General features: G+C 39.2%; 1 protein-coding gene across 1 annotated transcript in view; it reads left to right on the top strand.

Moving 5' to 3' along the window:
- Positions 1 to 4,053: 4,053 nt before the first annotated feature.
- FNBP4 (formin binding protein 4) overlaps positions 4,054 to 14,127 on the top strand; it is a 36,520-nt gene continuing 26,446 nt past the window's right edge. The window contains exons 1-8 of the mRNA XM_063093411.1: positions 4,054 to 4,328; positions 5,278 to 5,370; positions 9,746 to 9,882; positions 10,227 to 10,413; positions 10,784 to 10,931; positions 11,038 to 11,158; positions 12,560 to 12,901; positions 13,914 to 14,124. Coding sequence (XP_062949481.1) covers positions 4,109 to 4,328; positions 5,278 to 5,370; positions 9,746 to 9,882; positions 10,227 to 10,413; positions 10,784 to 10,931; positions 11,038 to 11,158; positions 12,560 to 12,901; positions 13,914 to 14,124 — 1,459 coding nt within the window. The 5' untranslated portion in view covers positions 4,054 to 4,108. The remainder of the gene's footprint in view (positions 4,329 to 5,277; positions 5,371 to 9,745; positions 9,883 to 10,226; positions 10,414 to 10,783; positions 10,932 to 11,037; positions 11,159 to 12,559; positions 12,902 to 13,913; positions 14,125 to 14,127) is intronic.

The following is a 14,127-nucleotide window of genomic DNA, read 5'->3' as shown; positions in this document are numbered from 1 at the left end:
GCTCACTTGAGAGAGCATGGTGCTGACAACACCAAGTCAAGGGTTAAGATCCCCTTACCGGTCATCTTTTCTTTTTTTTAAAAAAAAAGAAAGAAAGAAAAAAGAATATTAAAATTCTTATGGAACCACAAAAGACCTTGAATAACCAAAGCAATTTTGAGAAAAAAGAACAAAGCTGGAGGACTCCCACTTTTTGATTTCAAACTAATGTATATTACAAATCTATAGTAATCAAAACACCACGTTACTGGCATAAAAACAGATACCTAGACCAATCAAACAGAATCAAGAGCCCAGAAATAAGCCCATGCGTATGCAGTCTCTTCAATGGATGGTGTTAGAAAAACTAGATATCCACACACAAAATAATAAAACTGGACCCTTATCTTACACCATACACAAAAATTAAATTAAAGCATTCAGAGAGTAAGGCAGAATAAAAAAAAAATTAACTCAAAATAGATTAAACTTTATGTAAAACCTGAAACTGTAAAAACTCCCAGAAGAAAACATAGGGAAAAATCTCCTTGACTTTGGTCCTGGCAATGATTGTTTGGCTATGACTCCAAAAGCACAGGAAATAAAAGCAAAAATGAGCAACTGGGACTACCTCACACTAAAGAGCTTCTGCAGAGCGAAGGAAACAATCACCAAAATGAAAAACAACGGATAGAATAGGAGAAAATACTTGCAAACTTTATGTCTGATAAGGGGTTAATATCCAAAATATATAAGGAACTCATGCAACTCAATAGAGAAAACAAACAACTGATTAAGAAATGGGCAATGAACCTGAATATACTTTTGTCCAAAGAAGACATACAAATGGCCAACAGGTATATGAAAAGGTGCTCAACACCACTAATCATCAGGGAAGTACAAATCAAAACCACAATGAGATATAATTTCACATCTGTTAGGATGGCTATTACCAAAGAAGCAAGATAAGGGAATGGAGAAAAGGGAATCCTGGTACATCGTTGCTGGGAATGTAAACCAGTACTGCCATTATGGGAAACGGTATGAAGGTTCATCAAAAAATTAAAAATAGTACTACTATTCCACTCTAGGGTATATAACCAATGGAAATGACATCAGTACCTTGAAGAGATATCTGTACCCCTATGTTCGTTGAAGCATTATTCACAATTGCCAATATATGGAAACAACCTAAATGTCCATCAATGGATGAATGGATAAAGAAAATGGGACACACACGCACGCACGCGCGCACACACACACACACACACACACACAATGTAATATTATTTGGCCACAAAAAAAGAAGGAAATCCTATCACTGCAACAACACAGAAGAACCTGAAGAGGACACTGTTGAGTGATATAAGCCAGACACAGACAAAATGCTGCATGATGTCTCTTATGTGTGGCATTATGGTCCGAATGTGTCACCCCAAATTCATGTATTGGAAAATTAACCCCCAATGCAACAGTATTGGGAGGGCAATGGACCTGTGACCTTTTGAGAGGTTTTAGGTCATGAGGGCTGTGTGGATTAATGCCCCTATGAAAAGGACTTGTGGGAGTGGATTCGCTCTCTCTTGCCCTTCCACCTTCTCCCATGTGGAACTGGACTTCCCAGGCTCCAGAACTGTGAAAGAATAAATTTCTGTTTTTAAATCACCCTGTCTCAGATATTGTTACAGCAGCATGTAACAGACTAAACATGTGGAATCTAAAAAAGTCAAACTCATAGAAGCAGAGAGTAGAATGGTGGTTGCCAGGGTCTGGGCTATAGGGGAAATTGGGAGATGTTGGTTTAAGGGTAGATAAATTTTCAGTTATAAAATGAAAAAGTTCTGAGAATGTAATGTGAGTATAGCAACTACAGTTAGTAATACTATATTGGATGTTTGACACAGTAGATCTTTTCTCACTGCACACATAAAAGGTAACTATGTGAGGTGATGAATGTGTTAACTTGATTGTAGTAATCACTTCACAATATATATGTATATTAAATCATGACTTTTTACACTTTAAATATATACAATTTTTGTCAATTATACCTCGATAAAGCTGAGGAGAAAATAATAAAGCCAGTGCTTCTCAACCCTGGCTAAGCATTAGAATAAAGAGCTTTAAAAACAGCAACTAATATGGGCCCTGCACTCTCACTCCCAGGCCAACTGATTCAGATTCTTCTACTGCTTTAATGCTCTCCAGATGGTTTTATGAACAGCCAAGGTTATATAATCCTAACAGTCACCTCCGGAAACGTAAATTTCCCACAAGGAAAACAGCCTTTCATATTTCTATACATTTTGGTTTAGCTCATAATCTCAACTTAGTTCCAGCCAGTTTCATAATAGTATATGGACTTTTTTGTAAATAAAAGTCTCATTAATAGTAACAATAGCTACCACTGCTTATTTTGTTTCAGGAGCAGTGTAAAGAGTTTAAAACTATGATCTAATTTAAACGTCCCAACAACCCTATGGATATGGTTACTAACATATTTTACGTTACAGAAACAGGTTTAGGGATGTTAAGAAATTTGTCCAAGCCATCACATCTGGAAGATGCTGGAGCCAAATCTTAAATCCAGATGTTTTGCTTCAGAATTCTTTTACACAACTACCATATTTTACGTCTCTCACCCCAATAAATAAATCGGAAAATTGCTGGCAGCTTCAAAATGGTAAATTCTTCTCTGCTTTTAGGAAGTCCTTGTATAACCTCAGGACATCCTAATCCACACAGATGCTCATCCCATATATAAGAAAAGCACAGAAGTCTTGCTACTTATTTCGAGTTTGCATATATTCATTCAAAAACATTTGCTCAGTGTTTTCGTTGTTTGTTGTTGTTTTGCGCTTGGCCGGTACAGGTTCAAATCCTGGATCCTGGTGTTGTCAGCACCACACTCTCATCAACTGAGCTAACCAGCCAGCCTGCTGAGTGCTTATGTTCCAGAAAGTGCATTTCATATACACAGAAAAAAACAGACAAGTCACTGCTCTTGTGGGTTTTGCTTTCAACAACCAATTTGAGGGCTCCTCTGTAAATTGGGGACAATATCTGCTCTCTTTAAGCTTGTTGTGAGAATCAAAATTGTACATGTAAAGTGCTTAATGACTGACAAATAGTAACTGCTCAATAAATGTCAGATATTTTTAGTGTGCTGGAGTAGGAACTGAATTAGCCGCAGGGATCATAAAAATAAATATCGCTGGTGTTTAAGCCCAATTTAGAAAGAAAGATTGGTATCAACAGTAGGATGTCAAGTGCTGGGGCCGGGCTTGATTCAGAGAGGTTGTATCTGCACTGCGCCTTGAGGGATGAAAATAATTTCGTCATGTGATGCAGGAGTGATTCCGGCCAGTGCAAAAGACTGAAGGTGAGAGAAGTGTTGTTCTAAGTGGCTGACTGGGGAGGTAGGGGAGGGAGGCGGGGAAGGGGGAAGTGTTAAAGGAAGATTAGTAAACCAAGTTAAGGGTACCAGGGGGATCAGATAAGTAAATCTACTTTTATCCAACCCCAACAATTTAGGGTTTTTCTTTGTTAAGTAATAGAACGTCTAGTGATTTTTCCCAGCTCATAAGCAACACCATATGAGACATCATCTTTGTGCTCCAAGAATTTACAAACGCGTCAAAGACCCACTATCCTATTTAACGGTCAATCCTATACACAATAATCACGGCGAAACTGGGGGAGGGGGCCGGAAAACAGCACAGTTTCCTCGCAGACAAATAACACCGAGCATTCAGCTGAGAACAGCCACAAGATGGAGGACAAAAGGGTAAAGAAAAGACTCCGCAAAAAGAAGCATGGGTGGAACCCTTCCACACTATTGGCTCGACTCTCACCTCTTTTCCTTTTCCATTGGCCACCCGCTCCTCTTCTGGGTCAAAACAGCCAATCGCTTAGCGTCGTGGGTAAAGCCCGCTCTTCCTTCCTAGGGGAGGAGGAGCTAGAAGAGCGAAAGGACCCACGGCGCCTGCGCAGGTGCGCGCCCCGCTGGTTAAAAGCCGATCGCGGCAGGAGGCGGTGTCGCGGTGTATGAATATTGATTACGCATCGCAGCGCCGAACGCCCGCCCCTCTCGGCTGCCCGACGCTCGCCGCTCGCGCTCGGGCTCGCGATGGGGAAGAAGTCCCGGGCAGTACCCGGCCGCAGGCCCATCCTGCAGCTCTCACCGCCAGGTCCCCGGTGCAGCACGCCTGGCCGGGACCCGGAGCCGGAACCCGACGCCGAGCCGGACTCGACGGCTGCGTCTCCCAGCCAGCCCGTCCCTGTGGCGGCGGCAGCGACCACCACCGCGGTGACTGCCGCCGCGGCGCCAGACGACTCGCCTTCAGAAGGTGAGGGTGCGTGGGGCGCCCCGGCCTCTCGTTGGGGCGTCCGAAAGTCGAGTTCCGGGCTTGCGGCCTAGGCCTCTCATGGCGCCTGACTGGACCGTGTGAGGTAGAGAAACCCGGGCGGGCGAGGTCCGCTTCCGAGGCCTGCCTGCTGGGGGCCTGCGGGGAGGGCGGCCGTGGACCCCAGGGCGGCGGAAGGGGCCGGCCGAGCCACCCCAAGGCGCCATCTCTGCAGCAGGGTTTGCCCCGGGAACGTTTGAAATGCGACCGAGGCCCGGGCATCCTGAGACCTCTAAACGCCCCAGGTCGGTCTTGGATAATGTATAGGGTAGATGGGAGTGTACACGTCACCTGCTTCCCTTCGTTTTTGTTGAAACAGAGCTAGAGGCCTTAGAAATGAACAAACTTTTATTATGCCAGCCGAAGCTTAAGAACCCCCAAGCTAACAGGAATCCCAAAAATTCTTGGAGAAGTGGGAACTTGTGCGGTTCTCCCTGGAATGGTAGTTGGATTAAGAATAACTCCACGTCGTTGCTACAGGGCTAGGCGCCGGAGAAGCCGCGACCATTTCAGATGTTAAGAAATCACGTTGGGTAGCTCATGTAAAAAACAAAAAATTATGCCGTAGCACTGCTTGTTATAAAGGCCCTATGATAATCGCCTGGAGAACAAGATTGATTGCGTGTGCTGATTTTGAAGTATTGCAGATGTCATTTTTATGTACAACGTTCAGATTCTTCTCTTAATGTTGAAGTCACTAGGTAAATGGAAAATTCTAGCTCTTCTTGTTTATTCACCTCCCGATTACTTGGGTCAGTGATACGTCCTGTTTTTAAATTGGTGAAATCTAGACAGGAAAGGTCAAATCAAAGATTGATTTGTCAACTGTACTGTTGTTTTCTCTGGTCCAGAGTCTGACTGCAGTTTTCTTTTGTTCGTTTTTTAAATCCAGATGAACAGGAAGTGGTGGTGGAGGTTCCTAAAGTTGTTCACAATCCTCCAAAACCAGTCATGACCACCAGACCCACAGCCGTTAAAGCAACAGGTATAGTTTGTTTGTTTACATCTTTTCTAGAATATTTTCTATTAAGTTCAAATTGGGTTTGTACATAGAATGTTTTGTTGAATGCTTCGGTGCTGCTAATATGTTTCTCCTATAAAAATATAATTTAAAACCCGTCTGTTCCTGAGGGCTTGTTGTGGCTTTTCTCTGTATCCAAAATACCTTGTGCTACTTTTTCTTCTGATGCTATTTTATAACTAGATTTCTGACCCTCCCATTATCTTGGTGTTCTTTAAGGACACCAACCATATCATACTTTTCATTCTGTTCCATTTCTAACACTCTGCCTTGATTGGTACCTAGCAAGTGTTTGTGGAGCTGAAAATTATTCTAATTATTTTTTAACACAAAGGGATATTTGCAACAGTGCTTTTGTAGACAAACCTGGGTTCAAATCACTCTAGCATTTACTCTAAGATCTTAATTCAATTATTAATTGGGCTGAGCCTCATTTGTCTTTAAAACAGATCTTATAGCCCTGAGTTATTTTAGGATTAAATTGGATAATGTATATAAATTTCTGACATTAGTAAGTGCCAAGGATGTTAGTTTTCTCTACTCTTTATATACTGTCTTGAAAGATCAAAATATGTTTTGATATTAAATACTCAGTAGTGGGGGCTGTCCAGTTTACTTAGTTCGTTAGTGTGTTCCTAATAACACCAAGGTCCAGGGTTTGATCCTTGTACTGGTCAGCCACAAAAAAAAAAAAAAAAAAAACCAATAATGGGTAGTAATTTTATTTTTCTCAATTTGAAATGCTTTTTGTACTATTTGACATCTAAAATACTAGATGTTTATTCCTCCCTCCCCACCATTTGATACTTTAAAAAAAATTCTGAGAGAAAATTCATACTATGTAATACTATTTTGTATTTGCAAACTACATATATCTCATTTGAGTCTTATAAGATCTTGTGAGAAGTATAGAATTTAAACATTCCTAAGGAGAGATTTCCTTGATTGCTGCTATGGTTTGAACGTCCCTTCCAAAACTCATGTTGAAATTTAATTGCCATTGTAACAATATTAAGGGCCTTTTATAGAAGTGATTAGGGCATAAGGGCTCTGTCCTCAGGAATTAATTAATGCCTTTTTGGAGGTGAGCAGGCTAGTTAGGCAGGGTTATAATGCCGGAGTGGGCCTCTGCCCGTTTATAATCAGCATTAACTCGTTCATGAGGGTGGAGCCCTCATAACCTAAACACAGTAGGCCTCCACTTCTCAACACTGTTGCATTGAGGATTAAGTTTCCACAGCATGCTTTTTGGGGGGACACATTTATTTATTTATTTATTTATTTTCAAAATAGTAATTTGGTTTTTTTTTCTGTTTTAGATACTTTTAAATAAAATTTAAGCATAGTTGATTATATTTTTGGAGTACAGTGTTGACTGTTGGTATTTGTGTACCATATGTGATGATCAGATCAATATTAGCATGTTCATTATTACAAATTGTAATTATTCTTTGTGTCCCTTTCCCAATTTCTTTCTACCCCCCCTTCCCCACCTCTATGGGGGACACATTTAAACCATAGCAAGTGTATACCTAAGTAACAATTTACTGTCTGATGTAGTCAGTTGATTTGCAAATTGTGTGGTATCGTCTATTAAGGGTGAGCACATTGAGGTTTGAGGAATCAGCTCTCCTCAAAAAAAGACTGCTAAGAACTATGGCTCCGACAGGTTTTAAGTAGCAACAAATCTCAATATTAGTCTAGGACTTGTTTGTGTGAGGTTTTGGTTTATTTTTCTAAGATTAAGCAATTTTACCTGATATTGTGAGCATTTATTTTCCGTGTTATTCTAAATTCATGCCTTTTCTTTATCCGTGTATGCACTAAGTTTTCAGAAGTTTAATTAGAATGTACATGTATTTTATGACTCTCTTTTATTCATTTAACATTTTTATCCTTTTAGTTTTATTTCATGAACTCCTATGATGGTCTCATTAATCATAAAATATAGTATTATATCAGGTACTGTGGTATAATTTACTTTGCCAGTCCTCTGTTAGAGAGCATTTGAGTTGTTTATAGCTTTTAGTTTAAAGCAAGCCAATAGAAGCTTTGTGCAAAAAAATTTTTTTGAGTTGCTTCCTGGGGTTGTATTGTCAAAAATGGGATTATCTAGGTAACAGATACTTGAGTTTTTTAGTTCTTGCTTGGTACCTGTTACCAGATTGCACTAAAAAATATTGAATCAATTTATGATGTCTAACAATATTAAGTATATCAATTTCCCACAAACACTGGGTTTAATAATTTTCTTCTATTTTGCTAACTTAATTGACATTATGTTATTAGGAGCTTGGAAGTGTACTGTGAAAAGTGTTGAAGTGAAGAAAAAAGAAATAGGCAGATCCTTGCCTGTGAGCCTGGGGAAGTACCCCTTCTTGGGGAATTTTGTAGAAAATTCCATGCAGCTCACCTAGTTGGATCCTGATATAGAATGAAGACCAACAGCCTAGATGATTACATCTATGATTGTCTCTAAACTAGAAGAGTTTTTATATAAAAGTATAAATTTCCCATATTCCTCTCTAAAATCCATCATTTATCCCCTGAGTACTAAAGTATGGGTTTTTTCCATATAGAAGTTTCTCCTTTTGTAGTTCTACTCTTACCAGGGGTAATATCTCTTGTTCAGAAAATCAGAAAAATTGACCATCATGTCCAAAAACAATGAGAGAAATAAAATATTTGGTAACTGAGGGATGGCCAGTTAGCTCATTTCGTTAGAGTGCAGCTTTATAACACCAAGGTCATGGGTTCAGATCCCCATACCAGCCAGCTGCCCCCAGTCCCCCCAGAAATTGTAACAGGAAAATGGAAACATTGTCAAAGAAATGTTCACTTAAAAATCCTTCTAACTGTATTCAACAATTGAGAATTGGTTAAATAAATTATGGTCCTGAGCTGGCCAGTTAGCTCAGTTGGTTGGCACACAGTCTTATAACACCAAGGTCATGGGTTCGGATCCCCAGCTGCCCCACCCCACCCTACAAAAATCCTTCTAACTAGTTTAAAATAATATTTTGGAAATTGATATTTAGTGTAAGAACTTACTTATATACTAAGAAAATAATGAAGGCAAGACTTATAAGATTATAGTATTGAATATGAACTTTTATGATTCATGGAACAACTTTTGTTTACTTTTAAGTGAACACATGAGTGCATTCATGGAACATATGACACAGAAAACTACATTTCCCTTCCTGATAAATCTGTTCATTTACCAAATTTTTATTGAGAACATAGAATGTGCCAGGCAGTGTGAAATTTAGTAGTATTAATAGCTGAGAAAGTCTAGCTAGAATTTAACATTTTATGTTCATATTGTAATACAGTTCTATATAGAGAGGGGTATATATGGTCACATAATTGTAGCATTAAGATAGCCATGGGTGATCCAAAAGGAAATGGCAGGGCCGAGCCCGTGGCGCACTCGGTAGAGTGCTGCGCTGGGAGCGCGGCGACGCTCCCGCCGCGGGTTCGGATCCTATATAAGAATGACCAGTGCACTCACTGGCTGAGTGCCGGTCACGAAAAAACGACAAACAAAATAAAAAAAATTAAATTAAATTAAAAAAAAAAACAAAAACAAAAACAAAAAAAAAAACAAAAGGAAATGGCATAGCAGTTCTATAGCGGCAATACCTCATACCACTTGCATTTGAGGAAGACATCAGTAATTGGTTCTAGCCATTTGAAGTCCCATTTTAATTCATGTCACCTCTTGTTTTAGGAATAATCATTGATTAAGGGCTTTATTTTTAAGTTGGAAAATCTTTGTTTCATCTGCTTCACCATAATCTGCTTAATTGTTTGAGATGAACCAAATTCTAAAATCAGAATATGCTGTGTGCTGTTTTGAAAGAGAGTGAGGTTGAATAATTGATTGAGTTTGTATGAGAGTCCTTGAAAAAGTTCATAGTGAGATTATTATTTTATATATATATATATATTTTGGCAGCTGGCCAGTAAGGGGATCTGAACCTTTGACCTCAGTGTTAATCAACATTGCTGTAACCAACTGAACCAACTGAGCCAACCGGCCAGCCTCCAGTATTATCTTTTAATTCTGTTTTTCCATGAACTTATTGAAGTACCCTCTTATTTTGGGGAGGATGTCAAGTAACTGTGCAGACTGATTTTATTAGCTGTAAGTGTATAATGTAATTTATACTTCTGTGGTTGTTCAGTGATTATTAATTTTGAGGTTATATCCCAATCTATAAGTAAACTAAATGTAAACTCTTTGACTGAAGAACCATGTTATGTATTGTCTTAGATATTTCCTAGGACATACTGGTGTTGTTTTTATAAATACTGTTTTCCTTTTTGTTTCTAGGCGGTCTATGCTTACTTGGTGCTTATGTTGACAGTGATGATGATGAGAGTGATGTTTCTGAAAAACCACCACAATCCAAAGAGGCAAATGGAAACCAGTCGACTGATATCGATAGTACTTTGGCCAGTTTCCTAGCGGTTAGTGGTACTTTCTTGGGTTTTTAGTTATTGAAACCACTTTGAGACCTGGATCTCAAGTGGTCAGCGTGCTTGTCAGTCTCAGTGTCTCTCTCCTCTTCTCACTCTCTCCCTCCACCCTTTTTTCTCCGTCCCTCCTCATCTCTCTCTCCTCCTTTTGTAAAACTCGTAAAAAGAAGAAAAGAAAATATAATGGATTTGGGGAACGTGTAATTGGAAGATGAGGGTTTTAATTTGAGAAGCTGAGAATCGACTGTGTAAAATTTTTCATAAAGTGATTGCCATTTCCTCAAGTTTTTGGTTTTGATGTAATTAATGCATTTGTTACTCTTTTCATTCTAAAGGAGATTGATGCCATAACAGCTCCTCAGCCTGCAGCTCCTGCAGGAGCTTCTGCTCCGCCTCCAACTCCACCTCGACCAGAGCCAAAGGAAGCAGCAACATCTGCCCTTTCTTCCACTGCTTCAAATGGAACAGACTCAGCCCAAACATCAGGGTGGCAATATGATACTCAGTGTTCACTGGCAGGAGGTAAGGGTGGGATTCTTTGATTTTTATTGAAATTTGAAGTGCAGTCCTTAAAGGTGATAGAACAGTGGTTCTCAGTTGAAGGGGAGGGATTGCCCCCAGGGGACATTTGTCTGGAGATTTTTCAGTTATCACAATGCAGGAGGCAGTGGTGGGTGGGCTGTTACTGCATTTAGTGGGTAGAGGCGGGGTGCTGCCAAACACTCTGCATAAGACTGCCCCTCATAACAAAGACCTTTCAGCCCAAAATGTAAACAGTGCTGAGTTTGAGAAACCCTGTGTTAGATAGTTGTGACTTTACTGCTGACTTGGGAAGTAAGTTGGAACTATAGAGGAATGTGGGCTTCTTAAAATTTGTTTTATTTTTCTCTAGTCGGAATTGAGATGGGAGATTGGCAAGAAGTCTGGGATGAAAACACAGGATGCTATTATTATTGGAACACACAAACAAATGAAGTGACTTGGGAGTTACCCCAATATCTTGCCACCCAGATACAGGGATTACAACATTACCAGCCCAGGTAGGGATAAACTTGAAAAATAAATCACCCAGAAGGAAATTAGAGTCTTATCTTTTGCTTGATAGTATTTGTCTTCTTCTTCTCTTGCTAAGTATACTTTTTTTAGTTCTGTACCAGGTGCTGAGGCTAGTTTTGTGGTAAATACAGACATATATTCTAAGGAGAAAACTGTTCCTGTTTCCAGTAGTAAAAGTGGACCAGTCATAACCAAGAGAGAAGTTAAAAAGGTAAGTGTATTAGTCCGTTTTTGTTGCTTATAACAAAATACCTGGAACTGGATGATTTATAAAGAAAATGAAATTTATTGTTTACAGTTTCTGAGGATGGTTAATCCAAAGTCCATCTGGTGGTGGCAACAGTGACCCAGGAGTCTCACATTGCAAGATGGTGGAAGCAGAGAGAGAGAGAGACAGACTCTTAAAGCCCTCAGAACCACACTCCTGTCCACCATTTTTAATCTGTTCACTGCAGTGCAGTCCTAACAATCTAATCACCTCTTCAAGGCCCCACCTTTCAATTACCATATAGGGTTTCCTAGCCTCTTAACAGTCATAGTAGAGGCTAAGTTTCTAATACATAGAACTTAGGGGACACAACTCAAGCCTCAGTGAGTTTGGGGGGACATAATTCAATCCACTACAGTAAGTATTGCAACGTAACTCATTTGCTTATTTGCAAATCTGATAAACTTGAATGTTAACTCTGAGCACAGGTATAGAAGCCTTCTGTTAATATTTTACAGATGTGAGATAGGATAAATTCTGTCTCTTAAGGTTTTACTTAATCTATTTCTGTATGTTATGCAGCTTCTTTAGCAGCTTTCTAGTTCAGTGGTTTTGTCAGAGATTAAGGGTGCTACAGGGGCTCCTTGGGTCATCATAAAGGATGCTGGAGCAGAGCTCCAGGTTCCCATCTCCACTTCAGACAGAAACATTCTATTTTGGGATTCCACATAAGCTTTTTTTGTTTTTTTTTTTTAAACAAACATCAGCTAGCTTAAAAATTATAAACTACTACTATTGAAACAAGCATTTCTATAGCCTCTTCAATAAGAAAAGTGAATTGTGTTCTTAAGAAAGCATATGTGTTGAATTATAATTTATCTTGAATTTAAAAATTTTTTTTTGATATCAAAAAGTAACTATTGAAATCTTTACATCTCTCCAGGAGGAGTGTAAGACAAGTACAAGTATTATCACAGTGGGAAAATAGATAACCTAAATGTAATCACACATTTTATTTTAGAAATATTTCACTTTCCTCTAAATCACCTTCACAGCATACCTGTGAGGTTTTCTTGTACAGAAGAAGGCGAAGATTAATTCAGTCATGTGTTGAGCTGACAACATGCTGATCTTATTTAAGTGCCTCTGCTTACTAGTCTGCCTTTTGATGTCCTAAAACTGAGTCCCACACAGAATTAGGCTGTAGTTCAGTCACTGCCTTTGTAAAGTAACACTGTTTCCATTATATACGTGTAATGGCACAAGCTAATCTGTTGGGAGTAGGTGGTTTTTAAGAGTATCCGGTGACTAAAAACAGTTAATATTGATATGAACAATTAAGTATATATACAGATGAGATTTCTTTGAGAATCAAGTGAGACTAAATTATTTTATTCTTTGTAGGAAGTAAATGAAGGAATTCAGGCTCTCTCAAATAATGAGGAGGAGAAGAAAGGAGTGGCAGCTTCACTGCTTGCTCCTTTATTGCCTGAGGGAATAAAAGAGGAAGAAGAGAGATGGAGAAGAAAAGTAATTTGTAAAGAAGTAGAGCCAATTTCAGAAATGAAGGAAACAAGCACAACAGTAGAAGAAACAGCAACAATAGTAAAGCCACAGGAAATTATGTTGGACAATATAGAAGATCCTTCTCAGGAGGATCTTTGTAGTGTTGTTCAATCTGGAGAAAGTGAGGAGGAAGAGGAACAAGATACCCTTGAGCTGGAGCTAGTTTTGGAGAGGAAAAAAGTAAGTTTTTGAAGGTTTGGTTAAAGTACGTTTTCTCCCTTCAGTACCGCTATACTCGGGGATCATTGTGTTCAACTTACAGCCTTTATTGGGATTTTTATTTTATTGTTTCTCTTATTCCTTCATCTAAGTAAGTTTAAGCTTATGCTTTTGATAGTTGACAACCAGTAAAGACTTGACATTTTCTCATTTAAGGGTAGATACAGTGAGTAATGAAACTGACTTAGCTTCTTAACAAATGAACGTTGTGATAACTCAGTTTTTAACAATTAAAGTGCAGGTTGACTTCTAGTGATCAGGAATGGCATTATTTGGATAGTTAAATGGGTCTTGTAAACTTGCAAGATAACAGAAGAATTAACAGGAACCTATAATCTCATGTGCCTTCCTTTTTAAAAAGATGGTTGATAGGAAACTTTCCTGATTGAGAAGTTGGTGCTGTTTTGTTTTTTTGTAGCAGCTGGTGGATACAAGGGATCCAAACCCTTGACCTTGGTGTTATAATACTGCACTCTAATTAACTGAGCTAACCGGCCAGCCTGAGAAGTTGGTTTTTACCTACTTCCCTTTTTTTTCTTGGAACAGTTTCATCTGCTGCTACCTTAAAGGTCCTAGTATGAAGCAGACTCTTAACAGATGTTATAACAGTAATATCTCCTTGGAGCTCTCCCCCATTTGAAAAGTTTGAAGCTATGGAGGAGGACTAGCTAAATTAAGCCTTCTCTGTTAGGTATAGATATTGGAAAATTAGTATATTTGTGGATCTCTAGAACCTGCCCTCTTCAAACTGATATTTATTACTGTAATCATGAATGAATAAACATTTGGGAAGCAATGGAACATGGAGTATAATGTTCGGTTCTGATGGAAAAATAAGTATTAAGAAATGCTACCTATTCTCAAAGGTCTTGAATTCTGAGAACATAGTCATGGCTGTTCTTACTACTCACAAATGCTTAAATGTTGATAAGCAGTTAATGATACTGTAACTTTATTGTTGTATTCTTTGTAGGCAGAGTTGCGAGCCTTGGAGGAAGGAGATGGTAGTGTGTCAGGGTCTAGTCCGCGTTCGGATATCAGCCAGCCAGCATCTCAAGATGGAATGCGTAGACTTATGTCTAAAAGAGGGAAATGGAAGATGTTTGTTCGAGCCACCAGTCCAGAATCTACCAGCCGGAGTTCTAGCAAAACTGGACGAGAGACCCCGGAAAATGGGGAAACTGGTA

The sequence above is a fragment of the Cynocephalus volans genome, chromosome 4 (genome assembly GCF_027409185.1).
Source record: "Cynocephalus volans isolate mCynVol1 chromosome 4, mCynVol1.pri, whole genome shotgun sequence".
Classification (NCBI taxonomy): Eukaryota; Metazoa; Chordata; class Mammalia; order Dermoptera; family Cynocephalidae; genus Cynocephalus; species Cynocephalus volans.
Note: the sequence above shows the minus strand (reverse complement) of the source record. Positions and strands in the feature narration are given on the sequence as shown.